Source organism: Dermacentor albipictus, chromosome 2 (genome assembly GCF_038994185.2).
Source record: "Dermacentor albipictus isolate Rhodes 1998 colony chromosome 2, USDA_Dalb.pri_finalv2, whole genome shotgun sequence".
In the NCBI taxonomy this organism is placed as follows: Eukaryota; Metazoa; Arthropoda; class Arachnida; order Ixodida; family Ixodidae; genus Dermacentor; species Dermacentor albipictus.
Genome location: NC_091822.1, coordinates 202,048,482 through 202,068,412, shown reverse-complemented (window position 1 = coordinate 202,068,412; position 19,931 = coordinate 202,048,482). Strand labels below are relative to the sequence as shown.

At 47.3% G+C, this 19,931-nt stretch overlaps 1 protein-coding gene across 3 annotated transcripts in view; it reads right to left on the bottom strand.

Annotated features, from left to right (window-relative positions):
- mTor (serine/threonine-protein kinase Tor) overlaps nt 1-19,931 on the bottom strand; it is a 504,957-nt gene that overhangs the window by 349,001 nt on the left and 136,025 nt on the right. For all 3 annotated transcript variants that reach the window (XM_065435416.1, XM_065435418.1, XM_065435417.2), the window contains 2 exons: nt 4,560-4,653; nt 1,197-1,402 (listed from right to left, as the gene is read on the bottom strand). In XM_065435416.1, the coding sequence (XP_065291488.1) occupies nt 1,197-1,402; nt 4,560-4,653 (300 nt within the window). The remainder of the gene's footprint in view (nt 1-1,196; nt 1,403-4,559; nt 4,654-19,931) is intronic.

The following is a 19,931-nucleotide window of genomic DNA, read 5'->3' as shown; positions in this document are numbered from 1 at the left end:
ATAGCAACAATATTTACTCACAGGCCTGGCCAAGCAAGTGAAATGGATCTGGGCACATATCAGAGTCTCGCAGGAACTAGCATAGCCAACAAAGGGTGACTATGCTCCATCCATAATGTCAGGTCTCTGAGGTGCATAAGAACTTGAGAAGTGAACCAATTGATCATTCCCGTCACATCAGGACACCTGTTTCTGATATGTTTCTGTCTTTGGCTAAGTCCAGTATTCCCTCGGCATCCTTTGGATTTACAGACCAGTGTCAGAGTTTCCCAAAAATACCTGCTGAAGCAGTGGGTCCTGGCATTGTCCACTGGCTAGCTGCGTTAAATTGCTGAGATGTGCCAATAACATCCACATGCATGTCAGTGCATATTGTTTGCTGCAGCTACAGCATCTAAACTAGAAACCAATCTTCTGCCAGGCAAAGCATCAGCAGGTATGTTGGCCCATCCCCTACAGCGCTTGATTATGCTATTGAACCCTTGCAGCCACAAAACTCACAATCTCACTTCATGTGATGCTTCCTCTGTACTGATCATGCCAGTGATCATAGTGTATTTGAAATTAGCTCAACTCAAACATCGCTGAAACTTGTGCACAGCCCGCACTATTGCCAAACATTCCCTCACGTGCTTATGTCCAACATACACTCACAGTAGTAAAATGGCAAAAAAATATATATATTTTTTTTAATTTCTGAGTCACCAAAGACTCCCTTGTTGTTTAGTTCAATGATTCATTATATTCGAGGCAAATATGATCATCCAAATCACTGTGATTTGTTAGGAACAAGCGACATCTTTCAAGCACTTGAATGTCACAGCTACGGGTCATTGATGCCGCCAGTTAGCTTTATCAAACCATGCATGCATAGCACGCCACTTATTGTCAATGCTGCCATGAGAGTGATGCCCAGTTCTATCACGTTATCTCCACTTTACATCATAATTTTAGTTCTGTGGTATGTACGTTCCATCGTGTTATGCTCAATAGGTGCAACTATGATGTGTAAGTTGAATAAGTGCCACTAACATTGCATCTAATATTGCAAAACTTGTGAAAGTATGCACAATCCATAGATGAGGGTGGAAATTCATGTGGAACTACTGCAATATTAATGACATCCAATGAAACTCAGCTCCTCAAGACCACTCAGAGCACTGGCTGTGCCAGCACAACACAAAGGCAATGCATACCTGTATGAGCACTTTTCTAAGTGGAGGCATGATGTACGCTGGGTTCAGGCTGCTCAGCCGGCCAATGATGCACAAGGCAAGCTCCCGAATCTCAAACACTTCGTCATTTAAAGAGATGAACAAGGCACTTAGGTTCTCTGCTTGCGCCAGGTGGCCATCAAACTTCTCATCCAGGGATGCAAGCACACAATAACGCACGTCCGAGTCTAAATTAGAAGAGGGCAGAAGCAAAGCAAAGGAACATAAAGTTGACAACATTTAAATAAGTTTAAGAAAGCCTCAACACATTTCAACAAATAAATAAATGATGACATGCAATAATGCAAATAAAGAAACAGGAGACAAGACAGGATAAAAATGTTCACATGCTGTAACTTTTGTCTCCCGATTCCCTTAAGATTTCCTATACAACACATGCCACAGGAAAAGTTGGAGTGCACTAATAAATAATATGTCTGTTTAACAGATTTCACTTATAGTCATGGGATATGCTACATGACATTTAGGCATTAAATCAATAAAGCAGTGTCTTCAATAAAATAAGGCGTTTTCAAGTTCATAGCTGCAATTAAAAAACATTTGTAGCGTATTTACTTGCATAATGATCGCACTTGCGTAATGATCACACCCATGAATTTTGTCATCAAAATTCGATTTTTTTTTTCTTTCCCGTGTAATGATCACACCTCAAACTTGCCGCAGCGATATGTTGTGTGCCAAGCCTAGCTCACAATGGATCACGCTTACCATTTGAGGAATGCTGTCGAATGCTACGCGAACGACTCTTCCAAGACATACCAAGCGGTCTGCACGCACCAAGCATTCTTATGCAGATGCCCCATTTCATTCATCCCTTTTCGCACTTCCATAAATGAAAAAAAAAAAAAGGCCACAACCAAACTTGCCTTGGCTTTATTATTTGTAAGCTTTATAATGGTTGTGGTCAAAACAAAAACGAAAAAGGCGCTTTTTAATTCCTCTCTGCACTCATGGGCATGCTACAAATCGCGAGCGGCAACGGTAGTAGCCACATTTGCACTGATACGTTTGAAATGTACCATATTCATACACCGATGCTTGTAACAAAGCTAAGATATTCGCCCACCCTTAGTGGAAATGTGCCGTATTAGGATAGTAGTGAAGACAAAATGCCGCAGTTTCCGCAGCATGCCCGCCATGTGTTTCTATGTCACTGGCAGCTAAGCGCGCCCATATCTGTTGCTGTCCCCTCAAAGTGCACATGGCTACGTTATTGCCACAAACTTGCCTGTGTTAACAATATTATTCATTACTGATATGAAAGAAACTGTTTCAATGCACGTAATGTACTCAAGAAAAGAAAAAAAATCGCGTTCGGCGCGTTCGGCTTGCTCTGCTCGCCGCCATTTTTGTTTTGATGTCCAGCACTGTTACAGCGACAGCTGCCTGTATGTTGACTTGTTGTCACCCTGCCGCAAAGGCGGAATGAAAAAAAAAAATGTTTTTCTTTTTGCGGAAAATTTAACTCGCGTAATGATTGCACCCCTGAATTTGCATCAATTTTTTTTTACAAAAAAAGTGCGATCATTATGCAAATAAATACGGTATATTGTACTGTGATATATCGGTCATCACTCTTTACCATCCCTTTCCCCTTTGTGAAGAGTGCACGAACATTTTTGGAATTAATTCATTCTTAATTCGTTTGGAATTAATTCGTTCTTACTGTGCAGTCTCAATGCATGCCAGAAAGTGTCCCAGCAAAATGTAGAACCACACGTGACTGGTCAGAAGCCGCAGCATAATACTATACGTCTTCAAGCAATATTGTCCTTAAAAAAAAAAAAAATCTCACCAGATTAAGAAATAATTGCATGCTGCACAATGAGGCATGATACGTAAAATGATTACATGACGTGTTCAGATAAGGACAGACTTAGGAGGGTCCTTACTGAAATTTTTATATGAAGTAGAAGAATGTCTCTGTAGAAAGGAATCAACCTTGATTTTGTAAAACTTAGTACGGACTTCATGAAAAAAATTAATTTCAGTAAAGGTGGATAAGAGCGTTTTAACGACTTGCAGATTTTACTAATTTGAAGGCCTATCACTCTAAAATTAATGCATCGTTCCCCACCAAAACTTTCTTGGCAAATCTACATTACTAGTACTATTATTGGCCCAAGGAAAATTAAATTTATGTCACCCACAGTGTGTTTTTGAAAAATTGCCATGCTTAGGTTTTTGAGCAACTACCCCTAGCTGACCCCAAAAATAAGTTTTTTATAGGGGTACCATTTTAGCTAAGGCAATGAAGCTGAAAAATATTTCTGACCAATCTTCAAAAGATTTCTCGCAAACTAAAGAAATTAGCATGCAACTACACCACATATTTATTTTGTTATAAAATCTTAAAAATGCCAGAATTGCAGGAATAGTGAAAATTGGAACTGTTTAGAGAGGTTTAAAATTTAATTTTAATAAAATTTTAATAAAGATCGAAGATGATGATATTTTTAGACTTTCTCTAAACAGTTCCAATTTTCGTTATTCTTGCAATTTTGGCATTCTTGTGATTATATAAGAAATCAAATATATGGTACAGTTGCATACTTCTTTCTTTAGTTTGCGAGAAATCTTTTGAAGATTTGCCAGAAACGCTTTTCAGCTTCAACACCTTAGCTAAAGTGACCCAAAAATAAGCATTGATTCCAGGTTATGCTAGGAGAATGCCAGCAAACTTTAGAGTAGGAAAAAATCGAGAGGCAGACATAGACAAAGAGACAGGAAGGTGGTTGTCTCTTTGTCTATGTCTGCCTCTCGATTTTTTCCTACTCTAAAGTTTGCTGGCATCCTCCTAGCATAACCATGTACCAACTAGCCCAACAAGCCACTCTCATTGATTCCAGGGTCAGCCAGAGTGGCTAGTTACTTAAAAACCAAAGTATGGCAATTTTTCAATAACATACCGTGGGTGAGATAAATTTAACTTCCCGTGGGCCAATAATATTACTAATAATGTAGATTTATAGAGAAAGTATTGGTGGGGAACAATGCGTTAATTTTAGAGTGATAGGCCTTCGAATTTGTAAAATCTGCAAGTTCTTAAAATGCTCTTTTCCAACTTTGTGAAATACGAAGCTTTTTTTAAAAATCTGTGCTAAGTTTTGCTAAATGAAGGTTCGTTCCCTTCTTTAGAGACATTTGTCCCCTTCATATATAAATTTCACTGAAAACTAAAAATAGTTGGGACCCCCTTTACTCTGTCCTTAGCTGAACACACCCTACAAAAACTACAACGCTCATGATTGCCAAGTGAAACAAGGTTATCCTAGCTGAAACTGCAAACACACCGAACCATGAAAATCATAGCCATGAGATTACCAGTGTCAGTCACCCCAGCCAGTAATAGTTTGCCAAGCACTCTCTGAACGTCATCCATGAGGGAGGGGCTGTACTTCCCAGTTGCCTTCATGTTCTGTAAGCAAACAGGCGCAAATTCAGCAGAGTGAACACTAGTGCAGCAGAGGACTTATTGATTTATAATAAAAGCTGGCAACCTGATAATATAAGCCAGCAGATAAAAACACCAGCTACAGTAAAGCACTACACACATTTTTAGTGGAGTTCCTGCTATCTTTCACTATATCCACTAGTATTGCTAAATGTTAAAAATATCCCAGTTAGCAAGCTTTGAAGGAGGGTTAAAGACAACAATGAAAACAAAAACTTGCTGGCTCTGCCATAATCGAGAGTGGATGTAAGCATGAAATGGCAACCAGCCAAGCAGATTAGTTGGATATGATACTGGCCACAATCTTAAAATGGATGTCGTGCATATTTGCAATAGCACACCCCACTACACCATGCTATACTGTGCACTAATCCATATGGACGCTGCCTAGCTAGAAGAAGAAAACCAGCTGAATGCCGCACGACAGGCAGTGAAAGCTGTTAGGAAGACAGAACGTACAGCCTAGCTAGAAAAATGAATTGAATTCTGGGCTTTTACGTGCCAAAACCACAATCTGTTTATGAGGCATGCCGCAGTGGGGGCTCCGAAAAGGAAGGCGGTAAGATGAAAAAAACTCCAAAGTCGAGGGTATGTTCAAAACCAACAAAAGAGTTAGGGTCTTTCTAAAGCTCCAAAGGCTTGCAGGTAAAGTTATTAGGCTTGTTGGTGCTTGTTCTGTGACCTGAGACAGTACATGTGCATGGGCAAATTAAAGGAACCCTGAAACGACTTGGATGATATTATACAACCGTACTGAGTCGTTAGAGTAGGTCCTTCTAATCATTAATTGATGCATCTAAGTGCCCCATAAAAAAGCGTGTAATTTATTATAAGGTTTTAAAAATGTACATCGCTGCCGATCACAGCACACTGCTCAGTGAAATTTTCAGCCGCCCATACCCATATGACGTAACTCACCCAACTGACGTCATGTGGGCGAGCTATCCGATTGGCTGTCCAGGGTGCGTCATCGATAATTTTTCCAACTTTTTGGTGAACAAATGCTGTTCGTAATAGTTGGAATGTGAGTTAATTTTTTTCTATAAAAAAAAAGTAACAGAAAGAGAACGCACAAGGACAATTTCTCAGTACACTTAAGCACTTTCGGCCTACAGCGTCTGGTTGTGTTAAAACATGCTTCGTTTTGACGAGAGCTCCGTGATCAGTGTCGGTCTAAGTCTTTTCACGACCATGATTAGCCTTTGCTGTGTTGTGGGCTGCAAATGTAGCGACTGGCAATATGTCAAGCTGCGACATCATGTCCCTCTGCAAGGCAGCAGACGAGCGGAGTGGCTCCAGCGCATACGACTGTTGCTATCCGATCGGCGCCACGACTTACACGTTTGCGGCCGTTGCTTTACACCTGAGGATTACTATCACAATAGCGTTTCGCAAGTCCGGTATTCGGGTAAGCGCAAGCACAAGGGGACAGGGCCTGGTTGGTTGACCGTGCTGTTTCACGGGATGAGCAGAAGCGCAAATGTGAATGGTCTGCATGGTGCAGCCATCTGGTGGCACAGAGCTCAACCAAGCACAGTAGCAGTAACGAAGTGTATTCTTCTTAGCTGATTGTTTTGCTGATTGAACACATTGTTTTTGTAAATGTTTAAAATGTTTTACACTTGGTTAGAGTAATATCAGCTCTTTGTTTGGTTGGTTAAACTCTGTGCCATAAGGTGGCTGGTCCATGTAGACCAATCAGGCCACTCACATACGTCTATGCTAAAGTTCATTCATCAGCTTGAGTTTATGCCTCCACCGTTCCGTCGAAATGTCCAGCTCGCCTGTGGTTAGCGGAATACCAGACACGTTTGGCGCTGCGACAGAATGCTCGCAACGCACGCTGCTTTTATAGCTCTCGCTTGGGGTCGACTGCCAAGCAGCTGGCAGAGAGGTTGGAGAGGCTTCGCGTGCCCGCTCCTAAAGAACCGGAAGTAGACACGATATGCCATCATGACGTAGAGCCATTGAAAGCGGAGCTTAGGCCCGATCACTCGACGAACGAGTTGAGGAGAAAATGCATGGCTATGGAGGAGGGTAACTTGTGATCGTCCGTAACTGTCTTAATATGAAGCACTTCACAAAAATTGTGGTGCGAATGATTAACTTTAAATGTACCCTATGCGTCTACAAAATTTGACCGTACCGTTCCAGGGGCTTTTTAAGGAACACTTGCTGTGCCGCAACGGTTGCACCTTTTCACGCTTGGCATGCTTCAGAAGACGGGTGTAGGATTGGGCTTGTTAGTAAAACATGCTTTAAAATTTGAATAACAGCACAAGGACAGCAGAGAGGACAGACAGTTGTGGTACATTTCGCTGCATACCGCAACTGTATTGCGGCGAAGATAACCTTAAAGGTAAATACTGTTAAGTGAAATGGCATTAGTTTTTTCTGCCTATTGCTTCATTCGACATGCCGGATAGTTTGACCAGTTCTGTCGGTCCCATCAGGTCCAAATTAACGGGACTGAATTACAGGAAGTCAACTGTACTTGGTATTTTCGAATATTACAGCGAAGCTGTATACCTCGATCGTCCAAGAAAATTTTCGTGTCGTCATTGGCGTGCTAAGCAAAAAAGCTTCCTGTCAGTGGGCCCATCCCGGAGACAGTGCAATGCCGGGCCGACCCAGGGCAGAGGTGAAGCAGGTGTTAAGCACTCCCCATAGTTGGGTCGATCCGGAAGATAGTGCCTAACCAGCCCGACCCGCGGCGGAGGTGAAGCAGACGTTAAGCACTCCCCATACGTGGGCAGATCCGCAGTGGTGGTGAAGCAGACGTTAAGCACTCCCCATATGTGGGCTGATCCCGAAGATAGTGCAATACCGAGCTGACCCACGACGAAGGTGAAGCAGGTGTTAAAGCGGCCCTGAATCACTTTTTATCGAAGTGGAGAAAGACAGTTGAAATGAAGATAGACTATTTCAGAACCACTTTGCCGTAAAAAGTACTTATGCGTTCAGCAGAAGCAGAGTTATCGGCAATCAAACACGGCCTCAGCTGTGCTCCCCTACCTCCTCCTCCAATGCCTTGCACTGCGAAGGTTATGGCGGAGACGTTACCGTGGCATGCAGTTCAAATTTCCGATTCGGTGCTTATGCCGCACTAAATGTAAGTCAAACGCGGCTGACCTCAGAGAGCCACAGTACGCTTAGCCACTGGACTCGTGACGGCACCTGGCAGCGGCCGCGGTGTAGCCGAGTGCAGCGACCAGAGGAAGACGATGTGAACAGAGGAAGACGACGACGACGGTGCAGTGCGGACGTGCGTCGCATGGGCTCCGCAGATTTTGACCAACCCGGACCTTTTCTGCCCACTGGATGTCCAAAATTTTGGTTGGAGCTTAAAGAGGACCAGAAGCGGACCACTAGGACACTAAATTCAACATGGTGGGACCACTCTTCGGTTTTTTACCGGACTTTGAATTTGCCAGGTGGTCGGGCGACCGTTAAGCCTTGTTAGGCCTAGCACGAATACGGGCGCTCGCGGGCACCCTGGCCTCGCCCAGAGGTACGATGTAGCCTGGAACGGACCACCGCCTTGACAACCAACCTGATTCTAGACTGACAATGGACGGACAACCAGGGGACTTATTAGACGCTCAAGAAATGGAGGAAGATTACCTTGACGCCGCCGAACTTGAGCTTTTAGAGGGCAGGGGCAACGAGGAGGCCGCGGTGCAAGACCTACAACGTGGACCACAACGCGAAGAAAACCAAAACTGGGAATTAGCCATGACTAAACGCCAGAGGAAACGCCAGAGAGAAAACGAACGGAACAACCCTGAAAATTCTTCACCGGCCGCTCAGGGTGACCTCGGTGGAAAAAACTCGGCCAACACTCCGATAAAAGCTGGCACGCCAGCTGCGACGAAGCAGTACGAGAAGGAGACGATGTGGCGGCCGAGACTGAGGCTGCCTCAGCTCCTGAAAGACGACCTCAAGATAATTTTGAGACCGAAAGGACTCATTGTGAGATCGCTGCAAACCCACCAAGTCACCCGGGCCATAATGACGGCAACCAACTCGAAATGTACAGGTGAAGACTTGATTATCAGACTTCGCAACGGCTCGAACATCATTATTGTAAGCATGGATAATGAAGAAGCGGCCTGAAACGTGAGATGCATCACCCATCTCACATTCGGGGAACGCACCCATGAAGTAAACGCTTATGTGGCAGTCCCCGAGGACACCCAACGAGGGGTAATTCACGGCGTAGACCCCGGAACATCACCGGAGGAACTCAAGGCCAACCTACGGGTGCGGACTCAAGGAGTCACGATCCACAGCGCCCGCACGCTGGAAAGTCAAAATTTGCTGTCATCACCTTCGACGACCCGACGCGGCAGATTTGCTACATTAGCTGCCAGCAAGGACATCGATCGGACGTTTGCCTGAACCCGGTGACCAAGGCCTGCAAACTATGCGGGACGCAGAATCCGGCAGAAGGACACCAATGCACACTCAGGTGCCTGGTTTGTGACGGCGATCACGCAACCGGCATGAAAGATTGCAAGCTGTGACTCAAGACGGCCGGAGAGCTGCGAGGGCGACAGGGGCCGATCCCAGAGCCACAACGGGGCCGGGTACGAGGACCAGTCGTGGAGCCGAAGCAGGGGCCAGAGTTGAGAACGAAGCCGAAGCCATGGCGGACTCGGGGATGAGTCCTTCCCACCCCTGGGGAAGCAGAACGGTGGCCTGGGGCAGCAGAAGCAACAACAGAAGAAGTCCGGGTAAGCTGGGGAGCAGGCCCTCCCAAATCATTGTTTTCGCACTCGGGTCAAAACAACCAAATAAACAACGAAAAGAAACTAGCTGAGGAAAATAGAGCACTCAAAAAAGAACTTGAGCTTTGCCTAGAAGAAACGCGGCAGCTAAAAAAGAGAATAGACGACCTAATAAGGGAAATGCAGTTGCAGAGGCAAGGCGGGAACTCGCCAGGGCGAACGCTGAACCCACCAGTAGAGCAGACCACACAACAATCAGAGGAACAGAGTCTTAAGAAACGAACTGAAAAGCTTCATGAATACAATGCAGAATCAAATGTTACAAATGCAACAGAAAACAGCGTTTTAAGACCAAAACTTCTGCAGTTACGTTTAAAATAAAAAAAACACCCACTAATGATGCCAGAGACAGGCTCTTTAACAAGAGAAGATTCGGACCAGAAAGCAAAAGTAACAACAACAACAATGCATCATGGCAGGACAAAACAAACTAGAAATATGGCAATAAAATTGTAGGGGATACCGGCGAAAGCAGGGACTCCTACAGCAGTACATAAACACTAGAGACAAACCACCAGACATTATTATGTTACAAGAAACTTATACAACACCCACCCTAAAAGGATACACGTGCTAGGAGAGCAGACGCACCGCAACCCTCATTAGCAACAAGATAGTCACCATAGCACACAAAGGAATTGAGGACATGAAAATCAAACAGATAATAACAGAGATAATACCCAAAAAGAAGCACAAAGCTAAAAGCACACTTATAGTCGATCTATACAGTCTCCCCAGGCAGAAAGATGGCGACTTCGGCAAACTCTTTGCAGAAGCAAACAAGCTAGACAAGTCAAACACCCTAATAATTTCAGGGGATTTCAATGCTAAAAACCCGAGCTGGGGATACCAGAAAATCGAAAAGAAGGGGCAGCAAATATGCATTGCGGCTGAAAACATAGGCTGCGACCTCTTAACGGATGAAAATCAGTCAACACGCCAGAGTAATAGCGTTAGCCCAGACACCTGCCCAGATCTAACATTTGCTAAAGGACCAAAGCAGGCCGAGTGGGAGGACCTGCTAGAGAACCTAGGCAGTGATCATTATGTACTGAAAACCACAATCGAAGCGGAAAACGTAAAAAGAAAAATCGGCACAGCCCATATCACAGATTGGGACGCCTTCTGTAAGCACAGCAAACAACTAAAAAGGGAACTCACCTCGATAGAGGAATGGAGCCAAGAACTAGAACAGATACAAGAACTCTACGCACGGGAAATAGATAGAACAAGCACCAGAGTTGGACCGGCGGCTACTCGGGCTGTGGGAGGCAAGACGCGGGGTCACAAAACGCTGGAAAAGACAGAAGCTAAACAGCAAATTCAAGAAGAAGATAGCAGAGATCACAAAGAAGGCAGAAGAGTACGCAACACAGCTGGCCAGGCAAGGGTGGCAGCAGTTTTGCAGCTCACTGAACGGCACGCTCGGCACAGCCAAGACGTGGCGCATACCAAAAGCCCTCATGAACCCAACCAAAACGAAAACAGAAAGTGGCAAAGCAATCTAGAAACTGGTCCACCAGCACGAAGGCTCCGACGAGGAACTACTGGAGGCAGTGCGTGCAAAATGCTACGGCAAAGACAATCCCAAAGGCTACGACGGGGAGTATCTGGGGACAGAGAACCCCGACAGGGACAGACTGATTATAAGAGAGGAAGTTTATGTGGCAATTAGAGTGACAACCAAAAACACAGCTGCGGGCGCCAACAAGATCAGAAACTCCCTAATACGCAACCTCAGCGACAAGGCGATAGATCAGCTAACAGCATACCTCAACACACTGTGGGCAGAGGGCATGATACCGAAGGAATGGAAGCACGCTGTCGTGGTGATGATACATAAACCCGGCAAAGTGCTTCAGATTGAAAAGCTGAGGCCGATCTCCCTCACCTCATGCCTCGGCAAACTCTACGAAAGAATCCAACACCGCCTGGAGGACAAGGAGCTATACCCACACAGCATGTTTGGCTTCTGGGCGAACCTATCAACACAGAACGTCCTGCTACAGACAAAAGAAGAAATCATAAACACGTCACCCAGAGCAGGCGAAAACGCTATCATGGCCCTAGATATCAAAGGGGCCTTCGACAACGTTAGCCACAAAGCCATCATGGAAGGACTGAACAACGCCAACTGCGGCAAGAGAATCCACGACTACGTGAGGGCCTTTCTGACCAAACGCACGGCAACGGTGGGATTAGGGGATCTGCGAAGTGACGTCTTTACCACCCCACGCAAAGGCACGCCGCAGGGCTTCGTGATCTTACCAATACTCCTCAACATCGTAGTGATCGGACTGGCTCGAAGACTCAGCAAGATTGATGGCATCCAGCATGCAATATATGCTGACGACATCACGGTCTGGGTCAATTGAGGCTCTCTAGGCCAGAAGCAAGAAAAACTGCAGGAAGCGGCCAAGTGCGTGGAAGAATATGTCAGAGAAAGGGGCCTGGCGTGCTCCACTGAAAAATCAGAAATCCTGAGAGTGGGTAGAAACCCCACCAAGGAAGAACTAATAGTAAAACTAGAGGGACAAAACATACCTGAAAGGAGCATGATACACATCCTAGGCATGTGGATTCAAGGAAGCAAGAAATGCAGCCACACAATCAGCTTACTCAAAAAATCGACAGAACAAGTAAGCCGAATGATAACGAGGGTATCTCAAAGAAGTGGAATGAGAGAAGGAGACACAATCAAGCTGGTCAGAAGCCTGGTGGTCAGCAGAGTCACGTACCCGCTCCCATACCGTACCACGTACCCGCTCCTGTACCACAATATGACCAAGCACGAAAAAGAACAGACGGAAACACTACTAAGGAAAGCGTATAAGACGGTGCTACGTCTGCCAAGAAACACGCCTAACGATAAACTGTTACAGGTGGGCCTAAGCAACACCTTTGAAGAACTCGCAGAAGCACAGCTCAATGCACACATCGCCTGGCTCCAGCAGACTGCCACCGGCCACAAGCTCCTAAAAATAGGGCATAACACAGACGGAATAGAGGATCGGGCAACTAGCATCCCAGACAGCGTTCGCCAGACACTGGAGATTAGCCCCCTACCGAGAAACATGGACCCGAATCTTCACGCCGCCAGAAGGAAGGCACGAGCAGATTACGTGCTACGAAACCTAGCCACACTGGAAAACACAGTATACACAGACGGGGGCGTATACCCATGGGACTGCAACACTAGAATGTTTAGAGTTGCGGCAGCAGTGGTAGACCACTTGGGAGAACCAATTAGCTGCCGACCCTGAGAAACTGCACGGTAATGGAAGGGGAAGAAGTCGCCGTAGCTCTAGCAGCGGCTGAAGGTTACCGCAGGAACAAATCTCTGATAATTCTAACAGACTCCAAAGCAACATGCAGGAACTACATACAAGGCAGAGTTAGTAAGGAAGCACTGATAATCCTCCTCGAAACAGAGCATCCTAACAAAAACATAAAACATAGGTTCTTCTGGATACCGGCACACACCGGGATAGAGGGCAACTCAAGGGTGGACAGCCTAGTTCACAAACTCACGCACCGAGCAGAGCAGTCGGAAACCCTAGAGGGCCCCTTAATGGTGGAGCCGACGTACGCAGAAATACTTAACCACTACAGAGGAAGGAGATTTAAATACCCCCCACCCCACACATTGCTCACACAACACGAGGCAGTCAGCTGGCGAAGACTGCAAGCAGGTACGTTTTTCAACCTGCACACACTACACAAAATGTTCCCTACCCAGTACAGGGATACGTGTCCGTGGTGCGGGGCAACCCCCACGTTATACCACGTCACGCGGGAATGCAAACGTAACTTCGTATTCCATAAAGTAAATAACCCAAGTGCGGAACAATGGGAGGGTGTGCTCACCAGCAGCGAGCTCGCAGCCCAATGGGCAATTGTGCAGCACGCCTGCGAGGCAGCAAGACTCAGCGGTGCCCTGGAATAGGGGCGCTGACCTTGCGAAGCGACCAGGACTCAAGACATGAAGACGCCAGCCCACCGCCAATCTCTCTGAGATACAGAGCAATAAAGTTTTCCCATTCCATTCTGTGAACATATGCATCTGTGCTTAAATATTCAATATTCGATTTGATAATTACAGTCTGACATAAACACTGTGACAAGGGTACGAGTAATTACTTTGGTTGATAATAAAAAAAGTATCAGGAAATCTTTTGTGTAGCATTTACCTGATATATTTGGAATGCAACAGAAAACGTTTCGTTCTAACTGTCTGCTCCTGGCCTTAAAGGGACCCTGAAACGATTTTGGCGATTTTCTACAAACGTACTGAGTCGTTAGAGTAGGTTCTTCTGATCATTAATTGATGCATCTAAGTGCTCTGCGTAAAGCGTGTAATTTATTATAAGGTTTTAAAAATACCCATCGCTGCCGATCGCAGCGCACTGCTCGGCGGAATTTTAAGCCGCCCCTACCCATATGATGCAAATAACCCATATTACGTCACATGGGCGAGCTATCTGATTGGCTGACCAGGGCGCGTGGTCGATAATTTTTCCAACTTTATGGTGAACAAATGATGCTCGTAATAGTTGGAATGTTAGTTACTTTGTTTTTGTAAAAAGCAAATAACTTAAAAAGAATACACAAGAATAGTTTTTTAGTACACTTCAGCACTTCCGGCACACAGCAAGTGTCGTCTGCTTGTGTTACAACGTGCGCAGTCTTTGACGAGAGCTCCGCGGTCAGAGTCGGTCTCAGTCTTTTCGCGAGCACTATGATTCGACTTTGTTGCCTTGTGGACTGCAAACCTAGCGACCTGCAAACCGCGAGTCCAGTATTAGGGCAAACGCAAGCGCAGGGGGACAGGGTCTGGCCGCTTGACTGTGCCGGGATGAGCCACGAGATGAGCAGAAGGGCAAATGTGAACGGTCTGCACGGTGCAGCCACCTGGTGGCACAGAGCTCAACCATACACAGTAGCAGCAACGAAGTGTATTCTTTGCTGCTGGTGTGTATTTTTCGCAGGAGTGTAATCATCAACACGTTGATTTATAAATGTTTAAAATGCTTTACACTTGGTTAGAGCAATATTAGCGCTTTGTTTGACTGGTTAAGCGCTGCGCCTGCAAGTGTCTGGACCGTGCAGACCGATCAGGCTGCTCACGTACGTCTACGCTAAAGTTCCTTCATCAGCTTGAGTTTATGCCTCCAGTCATTTGCCGAAATGACCAGCTTGCCTGTTTTTAGCGGAGTACCGGACACGTTCGGCGCTACGACAGAATGCTCGCAACGCACGCTGCTTCGATAGCTCTCGGTCGACGGCCAAGCGGCTAGCGGAGAGGTCTCGCGCGGGAGGGGGCGTGCTCCTAAACAACCGGAAGTGAGCGATGTGACGTCGCATCGTGACGCTGAACCAGTGAAGGCGGAGCTTAGCGCCGCTCGCTCGGCGAGCGAGTTGAGGAGGAAAAGCATAGCTAGGGAGGAGGGTAACTTCTAATCGCTTGCAGCTCCATTAATACGTAACGCTTCACTTAAATTGTGGTGCGAATGCTCTACTTAAGCTGTACCCTACGCACCTACAAAATTTGTCCGAACCGTTTCAGGGGCCCTTTAATTACAGCCCATAAGCATTCTGCATGTGCTTCAATTTTGGCGCGCAACTTATCTCTAGGATAATTTTTTCCATGCTCGCTCTGGCGATGCTTTCAGGGCTGTCAAGTACATTCTTTATTTTGGGAGATTCTCGGCGCACGCAGACACACGAAGGCTGCGTTGCATCCTGCCGCACTGCACGCGGCTTGCTCCGCCATTTACTTCCTCACTCGGTTCGTTGTAGTGCGCTCCCCGTATGCGACTGCGCATGCGCACACACGCCTTCCATCTTTTCCCTCGCCGCCACACACCCTTGCCTACCATCCCGTGCCTGCTACTCTACATAGTTGCCTACCGTCTCGTGCCTGCGACTCTACGCCACCTGGTGTCGGCCCAGTTTTCAGTTTTCATGTGCGTTTTTCTTAAATGGGGAAGCCAAAGATATCATTTTCTGTTGTGTAAAGAGGTCACCACTAATCATGTGTGTTACAGTGCTAACATGTGTTCTTTGACTCGGGACTTGCTTTTGTTGCGAGGACAGCGAGTAGAGCATTTTTCCTTTCAAGGGGGAGGTGATGTGGTATCCTGTGTTAGCTTCTAGTTTCGGTGTTGGGTCGTTTATGTCAGGGCGCCACTCAGCGCCAAACGCTGTAAGTTGCCTCCTGCTTCCCCTCGGAGAAATAAAAGAGCATTCTTCGTCTGGTCCCCGACTGAAGTAGACCGGCTCTTTCTTGCGGCACTGCGCGCCTCGGCCGTTTAGGCCTCATGCCATAATCCTTTCGTCCAGATGGCCCGTCGAAGCTACAACAGTATCCGCATAAACCGTACCAGCTTATTGCATATGTATTGCTTAACACGTAGTGTTTCCACCTTTCGTCGCGCAGGCATGACGGTGCGTCGTCTCCATCGGGTGGCCCGGCAGAACAACAAGCCTCAGAGATCGGAACAACGGCCTCCAAGAGCCCTGTGCGTTTGCGTGTGAAGCCACATCAACATCAACATCATTTCAGTGCCATGCCAGAGAGTGTCATGCAAACAAGGACTCTCGTCAGGTCGAAGCTCGGATAAAAAAGACGCAGGGTGCACAGCATAGAAGAAAAATTAGGCATTACTTGTGCTATACAGTGCAGTCCACTTATAACGATACCACATATAACGACATATCGGTTATAACGATGGGTCGACATGAGAGTATCATTTTATGCATTAGGTCTATGGGGAAAAATACCATTTATAACAATAGGTTATTCACCGCATATCGGATATAATGATCAAAATTTTGCCGTCTGGACGGCGTTTTCCGTGCCAAATAATCGTAACATTTGCGTTGCTTAGTTCCCTGAAACGAATGAAGTCGAGACGAGGCGATGTTTACCTCCGTAAGTTCGTATCTGCCACCATTAACGCGAAGCACGTCTCGTCCCGCCTGCGCACCGGAGAATAGCTGAGTAGGTGCAGCGCGCGACAAGATGGCGCTAGCTGCTTCATGCGCGTCGGCCACAGCCGCTCCGAAAGAGAGAGAGAAAAAAAATCAACAAGCAAAGCGGCGCGGTGGCGCCCGTCCCGCGTCTCTCTCTCTCGTGATAGCAGGCTGGCGCCACTGAAGCAGCGTGCAACCAACAGTTCAACACAGTTCGAAGATGGCGCCGACAAAGCGCAAAGCTGTGTCACTTGACACGAAGATGGATATTTTGCAGGACTCTCGATGCGGCTTCAAGGTGAGTGCCCTCGTGAAGAAGTATGAGCTCATCCAGTTAACGATATCAACCATCTTGAAAACTGGGAGCACCGTGATTGTGAAGGCAGGAGCTATCAGCGGCCATGCCGATCAGCGGAAAAGGGTTAGAGACCCTTTGTACGCCGATGTTAAGGAGGCGCTTTACCAGTGGTTCATCACCAATTGCTTCAAAAAGGCGGGCTTTGTGCGTAAGGACGAACTTCCCCAACCCACTGAGACCAACACGGTGGAAGTCGCTGACATAACCGAGCTCTGGGAGCTCATTCCTACTGGTGACACAGGTGATGCGTCAAAGGAGGAGTTTTTGACTGCAGACAGTGCTGCCTCGTTCTGTGATGAGGTCACCGACGAGGCGATCGCCGAAGATGTGCTGTCTCGACAGACGGCAAAGTTGTGCGACGGTGGCGACGGCAGCAGCGACCGTGACAACGAGATTGACAGTGGCTCCTTGACCCCGACCACGATGTCCACGCAAAGTGCACTGTCGTCAATCAACTCCTTAATTGATTTTATGCATGCTAAAGGATTGCCGCCAGTGTTCGCACAGCAGCTGGAATCCATGCACACCGCGGTTGTGAAGCTGAAGCTCCCGCAACAGCAAGTGCAGATTTCGGACTATTTCGGCGCGCCTAACACTTGACACGGTCATTGGCGCTAGAATTCAAGTTTGTTTTTCACGGCCTACTGTCTACATCATCTATTCTTTAGAGCAAGTAGCAAATTGAAGTTCGGAGCTGCAAAGGTATGTTCCACTTTAAAAAAAAAAATTTTTTTAATAACTGCAGTCCAGATATAGCGATCATTGATTATAATGATCATATTTTTCATCTTTCTCGATATCGTTATAAGTGGACTGCACTGTAGAACGTTACATGAAATCGGCACTGGCACGTGACAGGGATCTACTCTTGACTACGGTGTGTGGCATTTGGAACGCCAATAAGTTGCTCAGCAGCGCTGCTGCAGCCGCGAAAAGATGTCAGCTATACGGTTCAACCTTTCACCATCATTGCCTTTGTTGTTGCTGAAGTGTTGACTAGCGGCAGTGATGAGGAAGATATGTAAAGCGACAGCACAGGCAATTCAGGCCCGACAGTGGCAGAAGCTATGTGTTATGTTAGCCTCATGAATGCAATCGTCGCGACAAGAACAGCACTCCGCAATGAAAAAGGTGCTTCGTGACTTCTGCAGCGCTACCACACGCATGCATTGAGAATATGTAACGCCAACGAGGAATCTGCCATGCAAGTGTTTGCCGAGAAGAGGGGGCTGGCTGAAAAGGTGGCTCGCAGCTTCGGTAAATTTGAGGCTGCTGTCATCGCAGCTAGGCTGCCACAGCATCATACGAAAATAACAATTTTGTTGTACGAAGTGAATAAATACTGCATGTTTTTTTCTCCTTTCATCACACTCTCTCTCTGAATTCCGTTTTTGACAGGTAAGTGAGCGATCTCATGCTATTTCGGTCAAGCAGTACTACCGTTTAGTATGTACTTTTTCTGAGCTCCGGCCAACGATGGTATAAAGGGGGACGCGGCTTTCACATCGCAAAAAATTTCAAAAAAAAAACGATTTATTGAAATGAACTTTTTCAGTTTCTATAAACCTTTTTCTATCTGATACCCAAACAGTGGAGTCTCGATGATACGATCACGGCTAATACGAATTTCCGGATGATACGAATTTTTTTGTGGTTCCGGCTGAGCCCCATTACTTTGCAACGTGCTAGAGAGCGGTTGTTACGAATCAATTTTCAGCCCACGTCGGTTGATACGAAAATTACCGAAGACACTGGAAATTCTAAAGTGTGCTTGGCGAAAGCCAGATGCCTGCTGCTGTCCGCGCTCCGCTTCCCTGGCTTTGCTGTTCGGTGGCATGGCCAGTTGCTGCTGCCGTCTGCGCTCCAATTCATTTGCTTTGGTGTTCGGCGATATCGCCTGTCGCTGCTGCCGCTTTCATTCTGCTTCCCTGCCTTTGGTACCCGGCGATCTAATCAGTCACTGTTGGGGTTTCCGTTCTGCCTCCCTTGCTTTCGCATCTGGTGACATGTTCAGTCGTCGCATGTGCATTCGCTCCTTGTTCTTCTGCCGTTCGGTGTTGGGGGAATCCGGCGTCCGCTGCCGCTTCCCCGAACCGCTTGGCACGGAATCACTGGGCCACTTTGGAGCTATGAATCTCTCACTCGACTGCAACCAGACGTCTGTCGAAGGAGTGGCGGTTGTGGGGAGCACACGCGCCCATCTTCCCCCGCGCCGTCTCGTCGAGAGCCGGCATAGACAGGGGAGAGGCGCACTATGCCCTCTCCCGATTCTCCCTCGCTCTCGCGACTCACGGGCAGGTAGCTGACGGGCGAGGAGGACATTCCTCTCGCCCAGGTAAAAAGGTACAAAACAGCGCGACCGAGGGAGACGCTCTCTCTCTGAGGCCGGACCCCTAACCTGCCGGACTGGAGTACCTGCTGCAACCCGTGAGTGACCACGTTGCCTGACTATCCCGGGCAACGAGGCCAGCCTATTTATTACTATTACAGAGAGGACATCCCTCTGCCAGTGTTCTTTATTGCCGGTAGCAATAAACGTTCTTACAGTTGACGCCGCTGGTTGCCTTATTCGTCCGAACCCGGCGTAGCCGCGATTCCCGCGCTACGGGTTGGGAGTACCAAGGAGCGACTGCGTGGGGCTGGATCCGGAGCTCGCCTTCAGCCCTAGCCGCACGCAGAGTGGAACCCCCACACGGTGCAGCTGCCACCGCCAACGCATGGCCAACGCATGGCTCATTCTACCGCTGTGTGACGTCACGGTTGCTATGCACAATGGCGCCCCCTATCGGCGCGCCGGTTGCTAAGGAGGGGAGGAGGTTGCACCGCTGCGCAGAGGAGAGGCCACAGTTGGCACGATTCCAGCGCACGGACGGATGCAACTGAAAGCATGAGCCAAAGCTTTCGCCACCCTACTGATTGCTGCGAAAGAGAAGAGCGCGTAGTCATGCGATTTCTCGCCTTCTCTTTCGGTGCGGAGGCACAGACACAGCGCCGGACGGCGCGGACGCAGCGACTGTGCGTGAAAAGATTGAAGTGGTGGCACTTTTGTTACTTTTGTGCTTTTCCACGTGCCATCGGGCAGAGTAGATGCTGTGCTTCGGACGGCGTTCTTTGTGTTA